The sequence below is a fragment of the Hippichthys cyanospilos genome, chromosome 19 (genome assembly GCF_059441005.1).
Source record: "Hippichthys cyanospilos isolate Australia breed blue-spotted pipefish chromosome 19, RoL_Hcya_1.0, whole genome shotgun sequence".
NCBI lineage: Eukaryota > Metazoa > Chordata > Actinopteri > Syngnathiformes > Syngnathidae > Hippichthys > Hippichthys cyanospilos.
Window position 1 is genome coordinate 349,679 of NC_142387.1, and position 27,914 is coordinate 377,592.

Sequence of the window (27,914 nt, forward strand, 5' to 3'; positions counted from 1 at the left end):
AAACAAACTACGAAATTTCAGTTGACACTTTCTTTGCACATTAACAAAATAAAAATCCCTAACATATTCCAGCACTCTGGAGGGATTTATTGTGACGAGCGGCGACAAAGCAGTGTATATAATTAAATCGAGTTTTACCCCCCACCCCACCCCACTATTGCGTTGGAGAAAAAAAAAGGGGAAAACGTTGACGATGAAATAATGAAATGTACTGTCTATAATAGAAGAGCATAAAATAAAGACATTTCCAATGGTTCATCGACTGTTTGTAGTTTTACACAAAACGTGTTACACAATGCAAGGTAATTTTTCCTCCACCTGCTAGCCAAGAGGTTTTTTTTTCAATATATGTGGCAGAAGGCCGAATTTTTTTTCACACTGGTTTGCACCGATTTCTAACGGCATTTACAGAACATAAAACAACGTTACGGAAAATAAACCTAACACTATACATTTTGAAGTGTATAACCATGCCTTATATATTAAATATTTTCGAGTTTTTTTTGTCACTTTCTTACATTTTGAGTCGGGTCAGTCGGCAAAATGTAATTTGCAGTATTTATATATTCCAAATATATATAAAAAAAAAAAACATGTCACAGAAGTACATTCACTCGAAAAAACTGAAACACGCAGAACAATAATTTTGGGAAGGTGTTACATTCGGTTTGAATTTAAGAGGAAATAATAGCCTACCTCTCTCTGTCGTCGTCAATGTGAGGTGGACTTTTTATTCCAAATAGCATAGACCCATCCCACTATCGCGTTGGAGAAATAATGGCCTACCTCTCTCTGTCGTCGTCAATGTCAAGTGAATTTTTATTCCAAGTAGCCCCACCCCTAAGTGGCAGAAAGCGGAAAAAACATTCGATTTTGGTAATGTACGTCATCTTGAAAAAAAAAGAGGGGTGATTTATTAAAGTTGTAGCGGGCTTCAAATCGGCTGTGCATACCGACTATGTGCCTATTTATTACTACTTAATAAGCATAACATCTAGAGGTACACAGGGGCTTGAGAATGCACACCATTCATAACATCACCCTTAATAATTTAATGAAGCAACCCTCAATTTCCAGAGCATTCAAAACCAATAGTTTCTTTTCTTTTACTTTTTATTTTTGCAGCCATTGATTATTAACTAATAAACGTGACTACATAAGAAATAAAGTATTTGCACTCACCAATACGGGCCCGCACAGTACCTCCATTTATAAATGAAATGGTTAAGACCGAAAGACTTTGACCGAGCAAGAACAGTTTTTGAGCACATAAAAATATATTGATTTTCTGTGTTTGCGACCTCTGCGTTTTCGCTGAGCACGTAAGGACACAACTCAAGCGTGAGCGAAGGATTTGGAGCGAGCAAAATGTTTTTCTGTGCTGGACTGACTGCTTCGGCCAAAATTCTTGTGGTAGACAAGTGTGAGCAGTCTGGGTGTTGTCCAGGTTGTCTCATGAGGTTTGAAGAGGGTAATGTGGACAAAGTGTGATTCCTTTTGATACAGCATTTTGTTGGAATAAAGTTACTGAGAAATACAAGCAGCTTGTCTAAAATGCATCAAGTAAAAGCACAAAAGAAAAACCTCTCTGAAATTGAATATCATTATATTATAATGTTTAATTATAAACATTTAATTCTCTGGATATTATAATGATTATAATATGCAGAGAATTAAATGTATTTTGTGGCATTTAACAATCTGGCCAATTTGCATCAAAGGGGTTTCCACTGTATGACACAATTTTACTGTTAAGCACTCAAGTATGCTGGCAGCATAATCGATGCAACACTGAATGGTGTTAAACTGAATGCGAGAAACAAACGCGAAAAGTAATTCCTAAGAAGTTAAGAACAAAATTAGTTGGTAGAGTATGCCTGAACAGTGGAGAGTGTTTTTTTAAATGTCTTATTAAATAAATCAAGATAAGATAGTTGAATAGCTGCACAATAAGAAATGTAAAAAAAAAAAAAAGGGAATAGAAACAAATCTGTTCCAGCAGCAAAGAATTTCCAATTGACTTTTTTTTCTTATTCAAACTTTAGGGCAGGGATCACCAAACTTTTTGAAACCGAGAGCAATTCTTTGGTACTGAGTAATACGAAGGACTACCAGTGGTGGCGGTTGGCAAAGAAATACCGTGCATTCGTCGGAAGAGGGCAATGTTGTATTGAAACGTAACCTAATTTTGTTCTGTTCGATTTTTATATTTTGTATTTCGGTTGAAATGGCTCCATATTATTTCTAAGTCCACTGGAGCAATAGTGTTAATTTATGGATGATTTTCAATCCGTCAGCTAGCAGAGTTTATTAAGGGTCGCGAAAGGGGCTTCCGGGAAAATCATTCACGCTGCTGTCATCAAGTCAGACGCGACGGCACGCGTATATCCGAAGACGTAAAGTGTTCCAGCTTTGTCTATGTTTAGCGGCCCAAAGTGGTATGTATGAGTTTGGTTTATGTTTAAATGCATATTATGTTGTCCGTAGCTGACATCTCTTTTGTATGTGTCAGTTCTACGGTGTGAACTGTTGCAAACAAGTGCAGTCAGTAAAGCATTAGTACGAAGAACCTTGGTGTCTCTCCCTTTTTTTGGACAAAGCCGGCATAACCAGTTTATGTGAAGACCTTGATCATGTGATTGATTTCTCACAAGAATTAAGGATCAGCTGTAGTAAATCAAGTGTAATATGTCATGTATATGTGATTTGCATAATCGTTAGTAAAATTCCTGGAAAATTACAATGGTCTATCACTTGAACTATTATAACTATTATAGCAGACCAGGTCTGCTGGTTATTCATGTGATTTTTGGGGGAGACCCAGTGCCTGCGGCCACTACGTGGATGACCCCTGCTTTAGGTAATTCAATTATGCTGGTAGCATAAACTCTCAAGCAATGTATTATTCAATGACACGGAATTCAAAGTTCAAAGGAAGTTGCATGGTAGAATAGGCTAAAAGACGGTGGAAGAGGTTGAGCAATGTCTTGTTTTCCTGTAGTTTGAACATGTTTCCCATTGGGTGAATAAACATTTAAATATGAACAAATGTTGTTTTAGTCGAGGGGGTATCATACAGTGGAAAGTCCTCATTGTAACTACAATAGTATTTCTTAATGGAGAATTAATGATAAAATAGGAGATGAATAGATGCACAGAGTAGTACAAAAAAAAAAAAATAATGGGAACAAATCTGGTCCAATCGCATCAAAGGTGTTTCCACTTTAAGGCACTTCCATTTTTTTTACTGTAAAGGGTAACTATACATTTAAATATGAAGAAGTACAGTGTTTTAGTAAAGGCAGTATCAAACAGTGGAAAGTCCTCATTCTAACTGCTGTAAAATTTCTTAATGAAGAATTAATTAATGATAAAACAGATGAATTGATGCACAAAAAAAATAGCATCAAAGGTGTTTCCACTGTCTGACTCATTCATTTTATTACTGTAACGGACTCAAGTATGCTGGCAGCATTAACCGGTAACTGATGAAACACTGAATGATGCTGAACTGAATGTTGGTTACAACAGCTGAAAAGTAGTTACTAAGACAATTCGGAGGAAATTGGTTGATACAATAGGCTTAAAAACAGCAGAGGGTGTGTGCGTGTGTGTGTATGTACACACACACACACACACACACATTATATATATATATCTATATATATATATATATATATATATATATATATATATATATATATATATATATATATATATATATATATATATATATATATTTTTTTTTTTTTTTTTTTTTTTTTTTTTTATAACAGGCTTCTCATTTCATGACTGTACATTCGAATGTCACCTTACACCAAAAACAGAAGTGCTGCATCAGTCCATCACACTGTTTTAGCTGAGGGGTTTTCATACAGTGGAAAGACAGAATTTAATCTCATAATAACTGCTTTAAGATTTCTTAATGAAGACGTAATGATAAAATAGTGGATGAAAAGATGCACAAAGACTTATGTAAAAAAATGGATTAAAGGAATAGAAACAAATCTCTAAGATCAAACAAGCTTGTCAAAAATTTTAAGTGCAAACCATTGAAAAAGGAGACCAACAAATACAAATACAATGGTTTACGAACTCCCTCTTTTACAAAGTTTTCATTTTACGAACGTGGACCGCGGCGTTTTTTGTCCCCCTCTTACGCACAAACCTTTCGTTTTACGAACAATCCAACATGCCCCAACATGCCGGTCAATGTGTCCGTACTATTTTTTTCGCTTTGCTGCATCAACAAAATCAACTGTTCTCACATGTCACGGTAACGCTGATATGCTATTGCTCTTACAATGTTACAGTCACTGTGTCAGTCACGGTGTCAGTCACGGAGATGCTGATATGCTATTGGTCGATTAAGGTCACAGTCCTGGTCTCAGTCACGGAGATGCGGATATGCTATTGGCCAGCGTCACGTCAATCAGAGAAATGCCAATGTGCTATTGGCCGAACGCCTTCATCTAGCTTGATGGCACAGCCGGTCGGTGTGTTGTGAAGACTTTGCAAACTTTATCTGTTAGACATGGCTTCTAAAATTGCGAGTGGTGGTAAAGGAAGAAATAAGAGGATGATGACAATAGAAACGAAGCAGGAGATAATAAAAAAATACGGAGGCGCACGCATAGTTAACCTTGCTCGTGAGTATGGCCGAAACCGCTCGGCATTCTTCTAAGGGCAAGACTTTCCTTGCCAGGGGACGGACCTCAGTCAACAACAAAATGGAGAGGCTTCTTCTATTATGGATTAAAGTGAAGGAAATCGCCTGTGATATGTTCTCGTTTGAGAAAAGTTTTCATTTAAGAAAATAAATAAATTCTGCGGGTTGGTCTCTGCTCCCCTCCGCCTCCACCCAGCTCAAGTCACGTCGCCCCAAAGGTAAATGTCATTTTTCCTTTGTATATTTGTTTAATTTAACTGTACAGTAGATTGTTACTATTTTTTAATATGTGTATAAAGTCATGATGTTTTTACCTAAGGTTTTTGCACGCGTTGCACGCATTCACTAATTAACATAGGTTTGGATTTCCCGTCATACGAGCAATTCGAGTTACGAGCATAGCTGCTGAACGGATTAAGTTCGTAACACGGGGGTCCACTGTAGTTGTGTGATGTGAAGCAGTACATTATAGCTTCATGTGTCAAGAGTGAGAGATTGTATTTATGTTATGGAATATTAAGATGTTACATGAAACATTGTCTGTATCAACGGCAGTGGTTAGATTTTGGAGCTGATTTGTTCTCATTCCATAATTTGCTAGGGCTGCGATTGGCTGGCAACCAGTTGAGAGTGTCCCTCACCCACTGCCGAAGACAGCTGGCATAGACACCAGCAAGTGAGCGGTCCGCGTGAGGCTATGCGCCGACAAATAGATGGATGGATATAATTTGCGAGGGTAAAAGTTAACACAGGCAATAACAAATTGAGGTAGATGTGCCTCCCAGAATGCTTGTTTGATCTCAGAGATTTAACGGAATCATGAGTATGGTACATACAAATGTATTTAAACAAATGCATGAGTGAAAAGGTATTTCATAGAGCAACCTTTGCAGAGCACACAGATGATGGCAAAAATGTATCTATGGATACAGATCATGTAGGTTGGATTGGGGGACTAGGACTGTTCTTTTCAATGCAGGGACAACAGCGTAAGAACAGGAAAAGAGATTGCATTCTAAGGATAGGATGGCATCATGGTCCTTGTAAACTCCTCAGCAAGGTCGCATGATGAAAAGATGAAGGAGGTGGTGAAGACTAAAGCTGTAAAAAGATAACGCTGCATTTAAAACACCACTTAATAGCAATTTGGCTACTCCTATTGGCGATTTACAAATGAATCGGCAGAAGTGGTGCTTGGTTGTCCGTGGTCTTCATGTTGTTGGCACTTGTTTTCTTTTTCTTCTTCATTTTTACTTTTTTTTTTGTCTCTTGGGGAAAAAGGAGAACACACGACAAAACTTCCATGATGCTGACATCATCTTTCATTTTCTACAATACAGTAAATTAGTATATCACACTCATGCCCAATCAAGTATCCAGTGACATGAATACACTCACATATTTGTTACTGTGATTCTGCTATAAACTGCTTGTGCACCCGAACAAAGAGCCTGTTAAAAAAGAAAGGAAATATTTTTACAACATTTAATGGCTTTAGGAAAAAAGATAGGCTTAATGATTAGCAGTTTACCTTGAAGAGAGGAGATGTTCCAGATGACAACAGGTCCTTGAGCAAGCAGTACAATGGCTCATCAAAATCTTCTACTTGGTGGCAAACGTCCAGCTGTTGTTTGGATGAATGAAATGTGGAGCCACAGGAAACAAGTGGACAGCATCAGTCTACAATAACAAACAAATCCGTTAAGGGGGTGAAAACAAAAGCTGAGAAAGATATCCACATTTTTTTAGCTGTAATTGACATAAATTACGGCAACTCTCTCCTTTCTCCTGAACAAAGGACCTGTTAGAAATACTGTAGATGGGACAAAAATTACTTATGATGAGCTACTTACCTTTTCCTACCAATAGAAAGAAAATGGTCTGTAGAAAGCACAAAACAGACGTGTTTTAATCCAGAGGGGAACTGCCACTGGACAAGCCTGATGATGTGTCATCAAAGCCTTTGACGCGGTGGTGATCTTCCACTAGTTCTTTGGATGAATGCAACATGTGGAGCCACAGGCAACAAGTGGAAAACATCGGTCTCCAAAAAAGAAACAAAATACACTGAGGAGGTGACAACAAAAGCTGATAGAGATATGCACATTTTTAGTTTTAACTGAAATAAATCACAGCAATTTACACCAGAATGAGGACAACTCCTGCTTGATTGCTAGCTCTTTCTCCTGAACAAAGAACCCGTTAGAAGTAGATGGGACAAAAGTTACTGTCGTTACAAAAGAAGATGATGAGCTACTCAGCTTTTCCAACCAATTAAAGAAGGAAAAAACAGACTTGTTTTAATCCAGAGGGAAACTGCCAATGGACAAGCCTGATGATGTGTCATCAAACTCTTGCACACGGTGGTGATCTTTTCTTTGGATGAATGCAATGTGTGGAGCCACAGGCAACATGGGGAACACATAGGCCTGCAAACAAGAAACACATTCAGGGGGTGAGGACAAACTGCAAAAGAGAGGCGAACCTATAGTTTGTTTTAACTCTTTTAGTGCCAAGCGTTATCGGAAAAGGAAACCTCGAGAGAGCCAGTGTATTTTGCATTTTCAATCATCTTTCACGGCCAACAGAATATTGGATACTATGTCTATGTAAATATGTAAATGTAAAAAAAAAATGAAAATATGAATATATCACATGAAAGATTGACTACCATTCCTTTGAATGCATGTTCAGTTGACAATAGTTATGTTTTATATGTAAAAACACTGTTATCTAGTGGTCACATTTTATCACAACAGAGCTTACAGAACTTATTTTAGATAAGCATTAGTAGTCAAGAGTGTATTCTCATTATGAGTGTATTCTCCATAAGAACATACTTATAACTTTATTATTTAGTTATTATTGTGATTACTATTATTAAAGGGTAGAATTCTTGTCCATGGCACTGAAAGCATTAACTGACACAGTTCACGGCAACTTACACTGGAATGAAGAGAAGTCCTTGCTTGTCTGCCACCCTGGTTTTCAAGTCAGTGCTCCACGATGTATATTTATGGGCACCGATCATTTTAATCTGGGGGGAAAAAAAAGGAATTCAGAACCATTGAGTACAAATATATAACATATATAAATAATAAATAAATATATATACAAAAGTAAAACAGACTTGGCTTTGTCTTACAATATATGTGTAAGATAAACTGACTGATTTAATAGTGCAACAGCTTTGCTTTATGTATTCTAATTGCTATTTTTCTGGCTGATTCATTAGTACAACAGCTTTGCTTCATGTATTCTAACTTACTTTTTCAGACACCACAGCGCCTCTTTGTCTCATATGTGTGTGTGTGTTAAAAACAATGTCAAGGTCAAGGCCTGAATCGCAAGTTATCTGCAAGTTCTGCCACGGTGCACAATGCTCATGTTGTGTGACGGTTGAATTGTGAGACCCCCACACCTCAGTAACAGTTTTTTAATAAAAAGACTGCAGTCCGAAAGCTCGGAGAGAGAGAGGGAAGAGAGACTTTGCAACGAGGCTGACATGGTCACGCTCTTTTTCGAGCTCTCCCCACTGCAGTGGTAAAACTTAATCTCTGACTCCTGTGTTGTTATTTACACCTCTCCTCGGGTCATTTGTGGGGTATCAAGCCCACTTTAAACCCAACAATATGTAAATATCCTTTCCATTTATATCTCTACAATGGCATGCCGTTTAAATTCATATGTCATGCGTAATGTCCAGTCATATGCACGTGCAATCAGAAAGTGACATGAAAAACGCACACAAGTGGCTTCTGTTCTAGTATTGACGTCTATTTCCTCTGAACAAATATCCTGATAAAATACACGGGCCAAAAATTATTTTACTGGCTTTACAAAGGAAGACAGGTTGAATGATGAGCGACTTACCTTTTCCTACGAATAAAAGAAGACAGTCTGAAGAGAGCAGAAAACAGACTTGGTTTAATCCAGATCTACAAAATATAATCAAAATAGATGGTAGTGAACGACTGCTCCAAAAGATAGGCAGACCTACAATTGGTTTTAACTGACATACAGTAGTTCACAGTAACTTACACTGGAATTGTCACGTTTCTTGTCTTTTTAGTTTGTGTTGATTTGCAGACTGTCTCCTTCCTCCGCATTGGGCGGGGCCATCGGACACTCACACCTGTTGCGCATCTCGTCAGAGGGCTTTATAAGCTGGCCGGCACTTACAAACAAGCCTTTGCCGGGTTATCCCCTCGTCAAGCTCGCTTGCCGTCCCGTGAATCCCAGCGCTCTTGACCTCACGTCCCACCTTCTCGAGTCTTCTTGGTTTGTACTTTGTGCGTGTTATGTTTTACGGCTTGTGAACGATTTCTGTTGCTACTTTGTTTGCAGTCATCCCCCGTGGACTCACGTCCTCCTTGCTGCCCTTCTTCCCCGTGGACTTTAGATCCAGACGTTCTCGTCTCGCTTTGTGTTGGTACTTTGTGACTTTGGTTTGCTACTTTGCCTTCGGACTGTTTTTGTGTTTTTCTCACGCCTTGCGTGCTCCTTTTGTTAATAAACTCAGTAACTTCACCTCTCGTGCCTAGTTGGGGTCCATTCCCATTTGGGATCCGCGGGTTATTCGTGACAGGAATGAAGAGAAGTCCTGCTTGGCTGCCACCTTGGTTTACAAGTCAGTGCTCCTTGATGTATGTATTTGGGCACCCATTCTTCTACCCTGTGAGAAAAAGGGGAATACAATAGTGTCGAGTAGAAATTCGCATGCTGCAAAGGCGAGATGGGCTTGGCTCTTTCCAACATTTAAGTATAACCATTTCATTTTCTACAATGGTAGCACATTAAGATTATGTACACACATATCTATGCTCTCTATTATGAGATGAATCTACCATCTCTTCAGAACAACTAACCTGTTTAAAGTAGAGGAGAGTAAAATGACAACACTTACAGTTGACAAAAAAATATTTTATAGAGACTTACTTGGTCTGTTTTCTGCTGTCATTTCACGCTGACGATTATTACATTGTCAAAATTGTGAACAAAAATAATTCCACTAGACCCTCCCTCCCCAAAGATTTTTATACTTTCTCTGTACATTGTCTCTCCTCCTCACCTTCCACTCACCTTACACACACGTTAAACCGTCTTCGCAGCAGATTTCATCCTATCAAATGTCAACATATAATCCCACCACTCCCTCCCATCGACATGACACTCCATCCTCCATTTATTATTATTATTATTTTTTTCGTTGTCTCAAAATTTGACTCACCTCCTACTCACCTTCTCACACACACACGCGTGACCATCATCACCCCGGATTTCATTCCATCACAGGTTAACATTAGGGCTCCATAACACGACAGGGACAACTCTTAATGTGCTAATTGGACATGACTCACCTTTCAGTGTGTAAAACACAGAAGACAGGGTTGTGATAGCTATATTATGTTCGCAGGACACCTGAATGAACAGCACACTGAGGTCGGGAGACAAATATGAGGTCAAGGAGTCAAGGTCAAGGAGTGTGTTCTTGTCAGTGGTACCTGTATTTATGAGCTGTGTGTAACCCTTAGAGACTAACAGTTCCATATTGGGCTTGTATGAGTCTGAGAGTGCATCTTCATTGAAATCTCCACATACCAAGATCCGATGATGATCCATCACTTCCAGAGCGTACAACAACCTTTCCAACTTTGGCAAAAAAGAGCGCAGACTCTGTCCCGGAGGCCGGTACACAGCTGCAATGAACATATTGATGGGAGCTTCAAGTTTGACCACAACAAATTCAATATCAGTGACACCCTGGATGTAGATTGTTTTGTGTGCCGGAATGTGTTCTTTCACCCAAATACCTACACCGCTGCCACATTTCGTTGCCAACTTGTTCTTTGCCCCTTGGACAGGGGCGGCTTGTCTCGCCATTGTGCCAGTCCTTTGGTCTTTCTTGTAGTTGTCGGCATCGATGGTCACAATTTCCTCATGAAGCAGATTCAGCATATGAGAGTTATGCTCATTTACCTGTTTGTTTGTGGCAAAAACATGAAGAACTTCCTTCGGGCAGCGGTGTAAGTCATAGCCAGCAAAGCTCTGTCCACTTCCGACAGCTCATGGGACTTCTTTTTGACGCGAAGTCGGTTCAGTAGTTTGGCGAACGGAACGTCATCCTTCTGCCTCATGATTTCGGTCAGCGTGATCATTTCAAAGTTGTCGCGCCAGTGGTCCAGTCTGGTGGGATCGTAAACACCTAAAGGTTTGGACTGTCTCACAGGAGGTAGCTGATAGAAATCCCCGACAGCGATAACGGACATGCCACCAAATGGTAAATTGATTCCTTTGATTTGCTTCAACCGGGCGTCGACATATGCAAAGAGGTCTTTCGACACCATGGAAGTCTCGTCGATGATGAGAATTTCAGCGAGCGATAGCTCCGCTCTCACTTCGTCCAGTTTGTTGCCCAGGCCATGATACGGGGGTTTGAGGCTTCTTTGCAGTTTCAGTAGGCAGTGTAAAAAGTCATACCTGAAATGTTGAAGGCCGCGGTGCCAGTGAAGGCTGCAAGAATGACCGTTTGTTTGGAAATGTCCGCTTCCTCAGCCAGTCTGCGCAGTATTTTTGTAGCCTCTGCGTGAATACATTTGATTAAATGTGACTTCCCCATTCCGGCGCCACCATTGATGTAATAGAAGAACTGCCGTGGTTTTAAGCCACACACACGTCGTATGCACCAATCTCTGACCAGGTAGAAGGCACACGCTTGCGTTCGGTTAAGGGTCCGATATATGTCGCGCAAAACAGCCGGATCGATGCGGCGGCTTCTGTCGCGATGGACATTTCCGTTACCTCGGACCTGACATTGTAGTCTGGTACGTTTTCCTCCGCGTCACCAGGATCATCCCTCGCATTAATTTCCTCGATGCACTCGAGTCTTTGCAGTTCGCTTTCAGGCGCTAGCTGACACCACTCGTTGAAGACTATTCCGCTTTCATCCACCTCTCGGATGGCGTTGTCAACATCTCTGCGTCACCGGGATCATCCCTCGCATTGATTTCCTCGATGCACTCGAGTCTTTGCAGTTCTCTTTCGGGCGCTAGCTGACACCACTCGTTGAAGACTATTCCGCTTTCCTCCACCTCTCGGATGGCGTTGTCAACATCTTTGCTGTGCTTCTCATCGTTCTTTCTCTTCCGGTCGACAATTTGCACAACGGCCTCTGGATGCTCAGCAGCCGGCAACTGTACAAAGGCATGGTCTTGAAACAACTTGTATGTAGGACTGCATGAACCTTTCAACACCTCTGCAGCGCTCATGTGCAAAACTCAAAAACCTCTTACCTCTTTGGTTCTGGACTTCAACTGGCAGTCGGCACGATGAGGCAGATAGAGCTTGAGAATGGATTTTTTTCCTGTGAAAATTTACAGTATTTGATGACGGCGTGTTTACCTGTTCTTTTTTGGACATACCCCATGTCGTTCAGCAGGGGGAAAACATTTCCGCCTTTAGCTTGCTTGCCGTACACGATTCCGCAGGTTGAGGCAAAATCAGCCAAGCACTTCGCTTCAAATTCCTCTGTTTGAGGTCTGCCCTTATACTTTTCCGGCAAGCCGGTCATCCACACTTCAACGGACTCCTGCGTTTGGCCCTCAAGGTAAGAGAGGGGATAACTCATTTTCAGCGCATTGTCACTGGTTTGTACAAAAACCACACTGCAGGACGCTTGCTTCATATGGAGGCCACATTCGCGTGCGACGCACTCTTGTGCACTCACCTCTTTTTTCTTTGAGTACACTTGCATGATTTGTTTCATTTCATCGCTCTCGTTGACATTTTCGCTGCGGGAGTTCACAATCACCGATTTCAGGTACTGGCTCAGGCCGTGTTCAGCTTTGCTGATGTAGCTGCAGATGTAGGTAATGCAGGAATAAGCGTTCAGAATGTACCGAATGTCCATATTTGCATCCCATGCAAGAAGCAGGTGTCGATTGTAGTTGTTCACCCAGCAGTCTTTGGGCTCTCGCTTGAGCACGACAGAGGTCTTTGCGGCAATTGAGTACAAACCTTCCATGTACTCATCACTGGTGAGCTCGCACTTAGCCAGTAGCTGCGGCAAAGTCAGAGAGGCCATTTCCGGTTCGTTCAGCAACTTTTGCAAATCAACAAGCTTGGGGTTTGGCGCCGACCACTTCTACTTCTCTGGATTTTCTCCATCACACTCTTCACGTCTCATGATCATGGTTCTCTCGCACGGCTGCTTGAGGAAACCAAAACGGCACTGCGCGCCGGGTGCTTTGATGCACGTCTTTGAATGAGACTTATTTTGCATCTGAACCTCTGTGACTTTTTGATGCAGTTTGGGTTCCTTTTCCAGGTTGGGCAGCTCAGCGGAAATGTAGCGCGACACAAAATCGCAGATTTCTTGATCTGAGGCCTCCTCAAAGATGGGGGCACCTTCAACCCAAATGATGCAATGGATGTGCAGACTTCCTCTGTGCTGAGACTCCAATCTGTAAAAGTAGTCGACCACTTTTCCAATGGGTTGCGCCGGAGAACAGAGCTTCCACACGTTTGTCAAACATGCGCATCGTTGTCATCGTATTGCTGCGGAGAATTTCACACTTTGTGGCCCAGTCGTGGTGAGCGAAAATCACCCGTTCACCTTTTTGCGCTTTGATGGCGGTGATGACTTCTTCCCAACGCATTTCAACAGTGGAGAATGTGCAGAAGAACGTGGGTGTGCCTAGCTGCCGAATCATGGCAAAAAGGTCCTTGAGACATTTCTCCCAAAAGGCCGGGGTGCCCCTTAACGGGACCATGAAGCGGACGGCGTCTTTGCTGTGTATCAGTTTTTCAACTTCCCGTTTGTCCTGCAACATAGCATTGTTTATTTGCCGACTGTCTCTGGTAAAAGGTTTACCTTTACGTAGCTGTATTCTTATGCTTGATGTGGCCTGGTGGATTTCAGTCACAAACTGAGCAAAGAACAAGTAGTTAGTGTCTCTGGCAAAACGTTCATCCACACAAGACAGTCGCACAAAATCATCTGTTGGTGTTAGTTATATACAGTTTCATATGTACTGTAATTGTATGCTTTTATTTGATGTTAACCAAGTGATGCATCCTCAAAACACATATGAAGATTTTTTGCACAAAATCATCTGTTGGTGTTAGCTATATACAGTTTCATATGTACTGTAACTGTATGGTTTTATTTGATGTTAAGCAAGTGATGCATTCTTGAACGGACATCACCATCTAATGCAAAGGTGAGCTGTACCTATCAGTTCAAAAATGGTGTGCCATCAGGAACTACAGACATCCAGGTACTTTAGCGAGAGCATTTGCAATTGCACAAATCACATCGCCGTCAACATTAAAGACAAATTTTAGCTTCTAAGCAGACCTTAACGTTTATGCAATACACATCTTTTAACCTTTTTGGTATGAATAAAACATGTTCATTTTCACATTAGTTTATTTAAGGTTTTCTCCAATAGTTTCAAAAAATATATTTTACTAATTTATAAAATTAACAATAATGAAATTCAGGTTATCCATACCAATGCCAAAAAGTCCACTTACCAAAAATCTAACAATTAGCCAACAGAGAAATAATTAAATGTACTTTTTATTTACTGTCTTTTATTTAGCTGTTAATGTATACACTGTAACATGTTTCGCATACCCCTACTAATGCCAAAAACAGCATGCTGATGGATGTGTGAATATGTGTGTGTGCTTATGTGTGTGTGTGTGTGTGTGTGTGTGTGGGGGGATGATGTACAAGACTTCAAGAGCAAAAAACGAGACACTGACTGGAACCTACTTATATCTAATATATCTAATATTTGTCGCAAAGTCAAGCGTTCAACTGCTAAAAAGGAGATGCCTAACTGTTATATGTACTCCGGGATTACATGACGCATTTAAAAAAAAAATTAAAAAAAAAAAACGATTTTGAAAGTGGCATGTATGCAAAAAAGTGCTATGAAGAGTATTTTTAAAATATGCATATATTTTTGAGAAATACACCGGAATTACATTTAAAAAAATTATAATCTAATAGCTACTCAACCCCATTATCCCAAAAAGCCTTATTAGAATGATTTGACCAACGTTCTTTTGTCTTCTTCATATATGGCTATTACATTTGAAGTCCGGTGACAAACAAGACAGTTAAGATGAGCCTGACAGATATGTGCTGTTCTCCGTTTCTACTCACAGTTGTCAGAAATACTTCAGACATTGAGTTCAAGGCAGCAAGACTTTTTAAAAAATATCTTTCACAAAATTAAACATGCATATCTAATATCACATGTGTTTAAGACGACAATTGAATTGGCACAATGACAACGATGACAAGTTAGGGTATTGACGATTTTTGTTCAACCGTCACTTCTTCTATAAAATTATGGTTGTGTCATTTAATTTTGCACTGTTTTTTCATTTAGTTATGTGCTGTACATTCCACCGAACGAAATATTTTATAATTAGGTTTAATCGTTTTTACAGCAAATTACTTAAGGATGTGTAAGTAATTAATAATGAATGAGAAAGAACGTCTACATTTTGTCTTGCTGATATTTATTAAAGCCATACAATTACATCTGTAAATAGAAGATTGTAGATAACGATAATGGCAGCAAAATTACGTTAGATAAGCAAGCATGTGAAAATAATAATAACGATAATAACAATAATAACAATAGTGGGGGAAATTCTAGGGGAATTTAGTGATAGCTGAATTTGAATATATTTCACAGCACACGTAGCATTAGTATACTAGCGAACAAACACGTAATGAACAAATTATAATGTAATTAATAATACTCAAAATAGTGAAAACAAAGTGATGGAAGAACATAGAGGCTACTTTTTTTAACACCAACTAAGTACACCACTAATTGGAGAAAGTAAAGTTAATTACAACATTTATTTTTACGACAACTAAGTACACCACTAACTTAGTGTTGTTGTTCATTATTGCGTAACGAAAAATAATGAAATAATGATTAAAATAAATGATAATGAAAACAACGTTTTATTCATAAAAGTAGAAGATGGTGGCGGTCGATGTATTGCATTAAGTAAGCAATCAGGTTACTACATTATATTACCGCAACATAACTAGTCAAATGCGTCATCAAATTAGCACACGTAGCACACGTGTCGGCATACTATAGGACGAAAAAAACTTAGCGAACAAAGTTGAAGTAATAATGACTAAATATGACAACAATTACAAATATTAATATCGCAACAGTTTAGACGACTTACTTACTTCACGGTACCCACGGGAAGAGCTAAACCGGAAGAGCAAGTGCACGGAGGTCAGCCCTTGGGTTACTTTCGCTGACACTTGGAAACGAAGTTTATTTTGGAAACGTCTTTGGAGTGTTGCTATGCAAAAAAAATTTTTAACAATATATTATTTAGATTTGTTGCCGGTAGTGAGGGGCAAATTGAACTAAGACTTGAACTTGTGAATCAATAGGGCCGTAAATGTTATGAGCGCGGGTCCGAAATTAGAGCTGTGATGTCCCACTCTTCCTAAACAGTCCTCTACCACAAACTGACACAGGGAGTTCGCTTTTTTAATCTACAGTATTTGTTTAATGTTGTGTTGTACTGAATCTGATGGTTTGTAGCCCACAGGATCGTGAAATATTTATTGCCATGTACTGCATTGTATCAGTAATAAAGAATTTAGAAAAAAAAGAAAGAAAAAATAAGCTGTCATTTCAACTATCGCGTGAGCAGCGTCGACATCCATGACTGGGCCGAGTACGGCAACTACAATTCTCTTGTCAAAAAAAATCACCAAGTGGGACGATGTATCGTATGGAGGACCAAAAGTGCCAAAATTCAATAAATAAATGTACCATTCAATCATTAAAGATAAGTGTCATTAAATAATTAAAAGTGTCATTAATTAATTAAAAGTGTCATTAATTAAATAAATGTTTAAATAATTTAAACGTTTCATTGAAATAATTAAACATTTATTTCATTAATGACATTTAATTATTTTATGACACATTTATTTAATTAATGACACATTTAATTATGTAATGACACATTTATTTAATTAATGACACATTTAATTATTTATTGACACTTATATTTAATGACACGCTGTTGCTACGTTTCATCCTTTACTTATCTGTCAAGCTCTCGCGTCATAGTTTAATGGGCGGGTCCTACACCTGATTGGTTACCCTGCTTTGTCTTGCAAGGGTAACCAATCAGATGTTAGGACCCGCCCACCCATCAAATTTGACGGGAGAGGTTGACAGTTTAGCAAAGTATGAAACACGGCCAGTTTTCAGCTATTTCTCTATCTGTCATTCGGCAATCTGTCAACCTCCCTCGTCAATTTAGTGGGCGGGCCCAAAGCCCGTTAACTCAAATCATGTCCAATCCATTACTTCGGCCTGAAGAGGTTGGAAACATGGCGGATGCGATGACAGAGGACCTTCGTGATCTTTCACGACAGTTAGGTCGAGATATTTCAGACCTTGCTGAAAATGTGGAGGCAGGGCCTGTAGAAAACGATTTTATTCAACGAAAAGTGAAGGAATTTATTGAAGTTGCTGGACTTATTTCTGCACTTTCCGTTTCCGACATTGACCCAAGAGTGACTGCAATTTTAGAGGAAGTACAGTAGAGGTTCACAGGTCCCCGAGCACGACACACAAATGGATCGGGACGTTTGGCGTTTGATATACCAATTGCAGTTCTGGAAAATTACGTACTTTGTGGATTATCAACAAGTCAAATTGCAGCGACGTTCGGAGTCTCAAAGAGGACAGTCAGGAGACTCATGAAGCAAGCCAGTTTGAGGTAAGTGTACTACATTCACAAGTTGTCAACTTATTCAGCGATCTCATCCACGTTTAGTGCCATATTTCTTTATTATCGGTAATGTATTTTGTGTAGATAGAGAGATCTCTCTCCAACGATGAACGACAAGGAACTGGACCGCATTGTAAGTGAAGTCCACATCCAAATTCCGGCTACAAGTTCATGCGTGGCCATCTGATTGCAAGAGGTGTGCGTGTTCCAAGTGAGTAAAACGATATGAGCAATGTTTTAATTCGTTTTAAAGTATTGCTTCTTTGAAATCAATTAGGGAGCCTAGCTGATTTCATGCATCTGGGATTTTATCTGCAATCTGCTGAAATTTAAGTTAGCAACTTGATTTGTTTCTGTCGTGTGTTGAATAACTTTTATTTTGAAGGCTTTGGCTTTGCTGCACTGAAACTGTTTTACACACATGACTGTATATTTGTTACTTATAACCTGACCATTGCTTCAAAAAAGGATACCTTAAGAAATCCCAGAGGTCAATTTTATTTTCCTTCTGTCAATCTCAAGGCTGCAAGAGTCTTTACGCAGAGTCGATGCAGAGGGAATTCAAATGAGACGGCTCAGGTTGCATGTTTCAAGACGACGACAGTATTCTGTTCCAGGCCCAAATTCTTTATGGCATATAGATGGGAACCATATACTAATCAGGTCAGTGATCGTATTCAGTAATCTGTACATCTTTCTCTAGTTAATATTGAATACGATATGCTTTACCATAAACTTTTTTTTTGTCTGTTCACAACTGCCTGACAGGTGGAGATTTGTTGTCCTTGGCGGGGTGGATGGATTCAGTCGTTTAGTGGTCTATTTGACTGTGGCTGGCAATAACAGAGCTTGTACAGTCTTACAAAGAAAGTTTCATAGCTGCTGTTAATCAGTATGGGCTGCCTTCAAGAGTCAGATCTGATAAAGGGGGAGAGAATGCAGATGTGGCAGAGTTCATGATCAGGAGCAGGGATACTGACAGGAATTCACACATCACAGGCAGAAGTGTCCATAACCAGCGGTAAATACACATTTGGATCACAATATCACCAGATGAGTGTATTTCTTTATAATGTCACTAAGAAATAAATTGATACATTGCCAATTTTATCCTAAGCACAGAATTGAAAGGATATGGAGAGACGTTTATCAGCATTCCCTGGACCTCTTCTATCAGATCTTCACTTCACTTGAAGCAAAGGGAACACTGAATCCAGACAACGAAGTTCATCTTTTTGGACTGCACCGGATCTTCCTTCCACAAATTCAGCAAAGCCTGAACTCTTTCCAAGATGCTTGGAACTGTCATGGCCTTAGAACTGAAAGGAACCAATCACCACAACAACTCTGGAGACGTTACAGAGAGCAAGGCCCGATGGCAGATCCTACTGAGGTTAAAGAAAGAGTTGTACCTTTTTGATATGGAATTCATTATGAGAGGGGACAAAACCTTTGAGAATGGCCTATCACACACAGAAAGCAGCACCCCAGGTTATGTCATTTTAAGAAGTCTAAATGGCCACTGTTGGCTTAAAGAAAGAGGTTTAAAAATGTCAGCATGATGTACCTAGTGGAAGTAAAATAAAATAAGTAGTTCAAAAACTAAGGCTGGAGCTTCCATTGTCTGTTCAAAACAGGAAGTTTCAAAGCCTATGTTGAACAGAGTACCATTAGAAGGAGTAAAAAAAAAATACAACTGGGTCATGAAGCATCTTAAAGCCTTCTTTTCCCATCACTGCTAAATACCTCATGTCACCGGTTATAAATTCAAAATTGATCATATTCCTCGTCCTTTCAGGTTGAAGCTACCTTTTGACAGCTGCAGTACTTCCAGAAATTGAACTTTAAGTATCTTTAATGAAGATACATGAACTCTCGTCACTGGTACACAGAATGGATAACATCAATGCTGTGTTCTTCACACTCAGATGAGTGATACAAAAATGTTTAAAAGATGGATAATAAAACAGATGCCAAAAACTGCATGGTATTTGTGTAGTTTCACTGATACAGAATTTGTGTCACATAAACCTCCTGATCAGTGCATTCAATAACTTTTATCATTTAAACATTTCTCGTTCCCTGTCCTCCTCAGAGTCCCTTGCATCTATCTTCATTCTCAGTGGTTTCCCAAATGCATGTTTCCTTCACAAACTCTCTATGTAAACCTTGGTAGCTTGAGCTGGTTCCTTAATAAGCTCCCATTCTAGAAATAAATAAAAATGAAAATAAAGTAATAGATGTCAGAGAGACGTGTTGTGAGTTTGCAAGTTACATGAAACAGATATCTACTCGTTATCCATAAATATATGATTCATATTAATTAATGAAATGCCAAGTTAAAAAAGGAAGGAATTAGCTTTCAAACCAATAGGTTCAAAATAACTTATGAGCAAGGGAAAAAAAAAGACTAATTCCAATATTTATTTGATCACATTTTCAGGTTTGGTTAAAACAACCCAGATTAGGGGCGGCATGGCTTAGTGGTAGAGTGGTCGTCTCCCAGCCGAAAGGCCGTGGGTTCGATCCCCCGACCATCAAGACCATGTCTAAGTGTCCTTGAGCAAGACACTGAACCCCCGGTTGTTCCTGATGCTGCTTCATCAGTAGGTAAATGACTAGTTAGTGTAAAGCGCTTTGAGTACCTAAGGTAGAAAAGCGCTATATAAGTGAAAGTCCATTTACCAAAGTCCATTTGAGGCTGTCTTGTGTATCATTGAATGACTAAGTTCTCGAAATTACTTTTGTGCAAAACAACTCAGAAAATTATATCAAATTGGCCTAAATACTGGGTCAGTCCTTTTTTGACTTATAGTTGGCTTTTTTATTTAACCCAACCATTTGTTGAATGTAACATTCTGAAAAACAATATTTTTAACATACACTATAGTTGTGTTATAGTGCTAGTATAGATTTGTCTACATATGTTATTTTTCAATGAGACTCTTTTACACACAACTGGAGAGGAATTCTATTGTGATGATATAAACCTTCTTCTGTGTCCGTATGGTTCAGTGCCTCAGTGTTAGTCACTCCTGGTATGACTGCACTCTCCGCTGATGTTTCAGGCCTCTCTGGAACAGTCATTGACTGAGGCTGTCTCTCTGTCATTTTCACTTTGGCCTGCCTCTTGATGTGTTTTTGATTCCTCTGTTGATGTCCTTGAAATGTACAAAATATCTTCCTATTATCTTGATTGTGTGCTCGACACTCTTGAGACATTTGTTTCGGAACAAAAATAATATATACTAATCTTGCAGAATGGTAAAAAGCACCCAACCATTGCAGCTCAGTCTGTATACCTTCATTCCTGAAAAGGGAACTGCCTTTTCACAACTGAGGCAGGGGACTTCTGGTCCAGAGGCCTGTTGTGAGTGCTCCTAACGACAACAAAATAGTTTTAAAGAATGATTATAAATGAACAGTAAACATTGCTTTGACTATTGAACATGAGTCTCTGTAAATATACGTAAGGCTGGAATGGTAGATCCTGCTGAAGTGGACATATGTAAATTGTAGCCTGTCCGATCATCGTTGATGGCTCTTTCAGGTAGGCAAGTGTGTATCCAGAGCTTGGACACGGAATCAATCCAAGGTTTCTGCTGCGAGTAAATCCCGCTATCTTTAAAAGTTCAAAACCTCCTCAGTTTTGGAGCTTTGGAAATACTTCAAACAGTTCAGATGTGACAACCATACTTTACTCATGCCCACTCACAACTGAGCACATAAAAAACATTATTCATGTTATGGACATTAAGCTGGAGTCAGATATTAATTTATCATGTGATTGACTTTGAATGAAATTTTGAATACATTTGCAATATTGTTGTTTGTTGTTTATTTTTTTTTCTTGGGTGGGGGGGATTTGGTATCGCTATGGTAACTACTGACCTGAAAATGTTAATTTTTGCTCCCCAAGTCCGGCAGCAAGAAGGTGAGCTTTCAAGGTCATATCTGGAACTTTATTTGCCTGGTGGTCAGACTTGTTTAGCCGATTTGAAATGCTGGTCTTCTCGGCCTTTTAACTCTATTCGCTCCAGCGGAATTACAGTATATGGCGCAAAAAGTCTTGCTACCTCGGCTGCAACAGAGAAATATGTCGCACCTTTATTTTCAAACTGGTGTGGTTCTGCCAGCAAACGAACAGCATTCGGCAAAATTACCGAGCGTTATGCTCGCCTAATTGATAGTCGTAATGAAACAACCAAATACATATATATTTTTAAAACGAATTCAAACGTGAAATAATAATGGATATTTGGCTTACCTTGGACGGGTGTTCTTGAGGGAGTAGCAGGTCTCAGCTGCTGCAACTGAGCCGCCATGGGAGGCTGAGTTTTGTGAAGTGCTTCTTCGATTAAATTTGATGCCTCTCTATGTAACTCTGTGCAACGTTTTGCCATTTTTCACTTCTCAAAACAATGGGACAAGCACGTGCACATGATGTATTCGGTCTTGAACTTTTTCTTGTTCGCCGTCGACTAATTATAATTAGGGATGACTACCAATCTAGGAGCATTTTCCGCCTCCTACCGGGCGTAAGATGACGATGATATTGATGTAGAAAATAAACCCGGCAAAGAATCGGTATAACAAGCGCTCAGCTGAACAAATGTTGTTGTTGTTGTTGTTGTTATTATTATTATTATTATTATTATTATTATTATTATTATTATTATTATTATTATTATTATTATCAATAGGATTTTTCTTGATATTCCTTGAGACAGACAACCATGGGTTTAGTCGTTTGGTCTGACCATTCAAATAAATGTAAATGTTATCGTGCCATCCAACGTATTGGAGTACATTCATCCTCTAAGTCAATCTTCTCTGAAATTAATTTGTTTTGGCTTGAAGAGCGGGTAACCAATCAGGTGTTAGGACCCGCCCATTAAACTTTGACGAGCGAGCTTGACAGATAAGCAAAGGATGAAACCTAGCAACAGCGTATCATTAAATATAAGTGTCATTAAATAATTAAATGTGTCATTAATTAAATAAATGTGTCATTAAATAATTAAATGTGTCATTGATTAAATAAATGTCATTAATTAAGTCTGACAACTGTGGCTGAGCGACGAGCGCTAAACAAGCTGCTATCAATCATGGACAATCCAACACATCCACTACACAGCATCATCCACAGACAGAGGAGCTGCTTCAGTGACAGATTGCTGTCACTGTCCTGCTCCACGGACAGGCTGAGGAGATCATTCCTCCCCCATGCCATGAGGCTCTTCAACTCCACCCGGGGCAGTAAAAGCTCACATTAAACTCTAAACCTCATACTCTGCACTGCACTATTCACTTTATACAAGCACCTTAATTATACTTGCACTAGACTCCAACGATTCACACTATTCTGTTTACACTGTTAACAAGCACCTTAAGTATACTTCTGTACTGGACTTATGTGTATCTTGTGTATTTTATTTCTCATATTTTATATCTCGACTTGAGGATACTGCTGGAAATGTGAATTTCCCTACGGGGATGAATAAAGTATCTATCTATCTATCTATCTATCTATCTATCTATCTATCTTAATTAAATAATTGTGTCAATAATTAAATAAATGTGTCATTAAAGAATGAAATGTGTCATAATGAAATAAATGTTTTATTAATTCAATGAAACGTTTAAATTAATTATTTAAACATTTATTTAATTAATGTCACTTTTAATTAATTAATGACACATTAAATTATTTAATGACACTTATATTTAATGTTTGAATGGTACATTTATTTATTGAATTTTGGCACTTTTGGTCCTCCATAGTATCGTTTTATCGTTATTTCTTTTGTCACCACACCCGCCTGACATGCAACTGCATTATGCTCCTAACAGTTTCCATGTCGTCTTCATGCTCTCTTTTGGTCGTGCCATCATAAAAGCAACACAAAAATGCACGCAAATAAAAACGAGTCATATGAGGAAGCAGGATGATTCACTGCTTTGTTTCAGCAATAAATAATTGAAAAATAAAAATGGAGACGTCATGTCCAGTGTCGCTTGACAGTTTCGACATCCATGACATATGTGTGTGTGACATGTTAATGAGCTTGAGTGACAGCTGATAGTCATTACTTTATTGACAAGGCAAAAGAGGCAAAAGAACAAAAGCTCCAAACGGAGTAATTTTGGTCAGCAAATATTGACACAATATAAATTGTGCACAAATAAATTGTGAATGTCTATTTAATTAATGTTGATTGAAAGCATACATTATGGCAACTGACGAAAGTTATTTCTGATAATGATGTAAAGACAATGTATTTGGGAAAAGAGATGATTTCTTACGTGATAATGAGAGGAAATAAGGGAATAACAACCACGCCCTGTCGTCTACATGTATCGTCGTCGTTTGTTTATTTAAAAAAAAAAGTCTCACCTATATGAAACCACATAGTGCGGTTTCAAATACATGTACAAGCAATGCCAAGTCATTAGGCGGCAGAAATGTCACAAATTCTGTCCAGTTCGAAAGAACTTTCCCTCTGAGGTCACCAGTATCCGGTCTTCCGTGGGAAAAAGAATAGCGCGATGACGCAAATCCCCGTTGAAGCTGAGCACGCGTGTCCACGAAACCGGAAGCTAGGGCAAATCTCCATTTAGGCTGGAGGTTTTGAAACATTAGATTATGATTAAAAAAAAACAACAACAACAAAAACCAAAAAACCCGGCCACATATAGCAAATAGGACAAAACGGAAACATTTAATGCCCGTTTGCAAGAACACCTATGTGTAGGCAAGGCCCGAGTTGTGTCCTTATACCCCCATCACCTTTGTTTTCAGGGATGCTAATTGTTACCCAGGATCCCCTGGCAAGTCAAACCTGTCAATCCTTCCTTCCGTTTTTGACTGATTTTCTCTCTTTCCTTCCGTCCCGACCAGCTGTGCCATCAAGCTAGATGAAGGCGTTCGACTAATAGCATATCGGCATCTCCGTGACTGACACCGTGACTGAAACAGTGACTGTGACATTGTAAGAGCAATAGCATATCAGCGTTACCGTGTAATTCGTGAGCAGAAGACTTCATTGATGTAGCAAAGCGAGGTCAATTGTACGTACACATTGACTGGCAACGCGTGATGAAATTATAGTTAAAACCATCACAAATTTACACACATATTTAAAATTAGTACGATAATCTACTGTACAGTTAATTTAAATAACATTCATATACAACGGATAAATGACATTTTCCTCTGGGGCGACATGACTTGAGCCGAGTGGAGAGGGAGGTGAGCAGAAACCAACCCGCAGAATTTATTTATTTATTTTCTTAAACAAAAACTTTTCTCAAACTAAAACATATCACCGGCGATTTCCTTTTCTTTAATCCATAATAGAAGAAGCCTCTCCATTTTGTTGTCGAGCGAGGTCCGTCCCCCGGCAAGGAAAGTCTTGCCCTTAGAAGATTGCCGAGCGGTTCCGTCCATACTCACGAGCAAGGTTAACTATGCATGCGCCTCCTTCGTATTTTTAATATCTCCTGCTTGGTTTCTATTGTCATCATCCTCTTACTTCTTCTTTTACCGCCACTTGCAATTTTAGAAGCCATGTCTAACAGATAAAGTTTTCAAAGTCTTCACAACATTCCTTCCTTCCATTTTTCACTCATTTTCTCTCCTTCCTTCATTCCCGACCAGCTGTGCCATCAAGCTAGATAAAGGCGTTCGGCCAATAGCATATCGGCATTTCTGTGATTGACATGACGCCGGCCAATAGCATCTCCGTGACTGACTCCGTGACTGACACCGTGACTGAGAGTGACTGTGACATTGTAAGAGCAATAGCGTTCAACGTTGCCACAATGACCGTCAGCTTCTGATTTAAATGACGGAGCAAAGCGAAAATAAATGTACGAATATAGTGGCCGGCATGCCATATTGTTCGTAAGACGGAAGGTTTGTGCGTAAGTGGGGGACAAAAAACTCCGCAGTTCACGCTCGTAAGTCGAAATGTTCGTAAAAGAGGGTGTTCGTAAACCGGGGGCCGACTGTACTTCTAACTGCAGAATCCGGGACATTAAAAAAAAAAACCTTAATACTACACATAAAATGTACAACCTGACACTTTGGCACACACTAAACATATTTTTTATAAATAAAATAAACTACAATGAGCGCACACATCTTGGCATGACAATAATATCTCTTTGAAGCATAAAAACGCTACAAAACACGATAGAATTCCCCACACAGCTTCAATATATGTTGTGAAATACAAGAAAACATCAATGTTTTAACCCTCCATATTTATTTAAATGTTTTTTGTTGATGTCTCTAGGAAATTACTTTCATTCAACGTGTGAAGTCGTGACAAGATGAGATCATCTGGGTCAAACTACATCAGCATTTACTGTAACAATAAATTGCCGTAATGAGCACTGCTGTATAGGCCATGGCCATGATCATAACATCTTAACATTTGGTGGAGGAAATTAGGCGTGTTGAAGGCCTGTCTGAAAAAAATTAAGTTATATTACTTTGACAGGCTCAACAAGGTACATATAAATGAAAATGTATTTTTTTGCTGCCACCAGGTGACGCCCACACGACGAGGAAAAAACTGTGTTTAGTACTCCCATGAAATGAAATTTCGAAAAGATCATCTTCGTCCAATTACATTAAGTTTTACCGGTCTGGCCAGACATTGGGTTTTGAGACCACGACCAAATTTGGAGTCATAAAACTTGAGATTCATGTTCCCTGTCGCAATATTCTCCTGACTAATTTTGAGTGAATTTTGCTGAAACTGGCATAGCACAGAACATGAATGTGTAAAAATGAACTTTTTTGTCTGCCACTAGGTGTCGCTATTGGTAATTTGGAAATGTGTCATGTTGAAGAATTAGACCAATTTGAAATTGCATTTTTTCTCAACAATCTTCAACATGTTACTTACAACTACAAGAACTGAAATAATAATAGAGCTGTTTGTAAGGACTAAGCTTTTCTTCCTACAAGTCAGAGGTAGGTTCTTCTCTTTTTGTTCAAAAAAAAAAAATAAATAAAATCAGAACGCAAGTTATTTTAAATAACTTTTTCAGCAGCAACACAAATGTGGGGGTTATTTCCCAACTCTATTGCTATCACAATCTCTCAGTGACCGCTCACTATGCTGCTTATGCAGCGCTCTCAAAGCGGACCCGTAGGGAGTCTCACTCAGACACATATACAGCCCTCTCTAAGCGGTCACCGAACCCTTCATGTATAATATGCTAATTCACCGAAAGGCCCTAAATGCATCAAAATTGCAAATTAAAAAATCTGTAACTCTTTTTCTCTACATCCTAGCGTATGGCTGTCTTTGATTGTTATTTAGGTATTAGGCGAATCAACTGGGTTTGGCTGCAATCCTTCGATTATACAGTGATTCCCCCTATTTCGCGGTTAATGGGGGCTGTCAACCCCCCGCGAAGTCTGAAACCCGCAAAGTAGGGTATCAGTTCCTGGATTTCTATGTACGCCCCAATATAGCCGCAGTAACCATAAACAATCCTTTTTTTAAATTATTTTTTTGCCTATTTTATTTCCTCTCTCCTATTATTTAACATTACATTATCCTTATTAACATTATTAACATTATTGTATATTCATTAAATAACTAATATTACTTAGTTTGTTGAGAATGTGTTCTCAGGACTGGTTATCTGCACCAAGACTCCGGTGAAAGAGGACGCAAGTCATCACTTTGAAGTTCACATTTATTTTGGCTCATGTATGGTGTATCATGTAGTATCTGTTGAATAATAAATCAACAACAATCTTAAAGTCAGTCAACTAACATATAAACACTTAATCTATGAATTTACTGTATTTTAGCCGACATGTGACATGTTTCGGCATTATCGTTCGCCTTCTTAAGGACACTGAAGAAGAAGGCGAGAGATAACACCGAAACATCTCAGGTAAACCTTTACAAAATTTTGAGATTTTAAAATTTTGTTTTTGAATTATTGAGTTTTTAAGGTGTCACAAATGCCTATTTGGAGAATTGTATGTGGCTCCATAGCATCTCATTCAGACCACCAGGAGACACTACCAGTATCACAAAAAAATTCCCTAATTGACAACAGTCCTCTTGACCGTGCAATCCATGGGATTTCTTTGGTTTTTGAAAAACAATAAAAACATGGGATGTATCTTCTATCGACCCATCGACCCTTGGATAAAGACATGTATTTATTGTTCTTTAAATTGTAAACCATGTTAGATAAAATGGAAAGAACAAGAAAATGTCTGTAGGGGAAGGGTTAGGTTTTGGTTTGGTGGCTCGTTTTCAGCTAAAAAGCTTCTTCTCTTTGTACAATTGTCCTACAGAACCAATACACAGTGATCCCTCATTTTTCACATTTGATGGGGACCAGAGCCTTCCCGTGATAAGTGAAAAACCGCGAAGTATCCCCCCCTCCGCACACA

At 39.1% G+C, this 27,914-nt stretch overlaps 1 protein-coding gene and 1 pseudogene across 17 annotated transcripts in view; one reads left to right on the top strand and one right to left on the bottom strand.

Annotated features, from left to right (window-relative positions):
- Positions 1-3,830: 3,830 nt before the first annotated feature.
- LOC148407561 (uncharacterized) overlaps positions 3,831-27,914 on the bottom strand; it is a 67,522-nt gene continuing 43,438 nt past the window's right edge. Inside the window, exons 1-13 of one of the 16 annotated variants that reach the window (XM_088441863.1) lie at positions 21,747-21,767; positions 20,470-20,859; positions 12,396-13,491; positions 12,091-12,269; positions 11,962-12,032; positions 11,471-11,862; positions 11,150-11,251; positions 10,271-10,855; positions 8,711-9,344; positions 8,543-8,607; positions 7,615-7,706; positions 6,201-7,098; positions 6,068-6,120 (exon numbers count right to left, since the gene is read on the bottom strand). In XM_088441863.1, coding sequence (XP_088297989.1) covers positions 11,849-11,862; positions 11,962-12,032; positions 12,091-12,269; positions 12,396-12,752 — 621 coding nt within the window. In that variant the 5' untranslated portion in view covers positions 12,753-13,491; positions 20,470-20,859; positions 21,747-21,767 and the 3' untranslated portion in view covers positions 6,068-6,120; positions 6,201-7,098; positions 7,615-7,706; ... (3 more) ...; positions 11,150-11,251; positions 11,471-11,848. Of the gene's footprint in view, positions 5,938-6,067; positions 6,121-6,200; positions 7,099-7,614; positions 7,707-8,542; positions 8,608-8,710; positions 9,818-10,029; positions 10,048-10,270; positions 10,856-11,149; positions 11,252-11,470; positions 11,863-11,961; positions 12,033-12,070; positions 12,270-12,395; positions 13,492-15,901; positions 15,978-20,469; positions 21,309-21,370; positions 21,394-21,746; positions 21,768-27,914 lie in introns of those variants that run through there. The other 15 variants (XM_088441871.1, XM_088441869.1, XM_088441870.1 and 12 more) reach the window with 15 other exon arrangements.
- On the top strand, positions 17,076-19,731 carry LOC148407562 (uncharacterized; annotated as a pseudogene). The gene is made up of 6 exons (XR_015863697.1): positions 17,076-17,287; positions 17,362-17,467; positions 17,596-17,612; positions 18,002-18,142; positions 18,248-18,500; positions 18,602-19,731. The product of XR_015863697.1 is annotated as an uncharacterized LOC148407562 (transcript).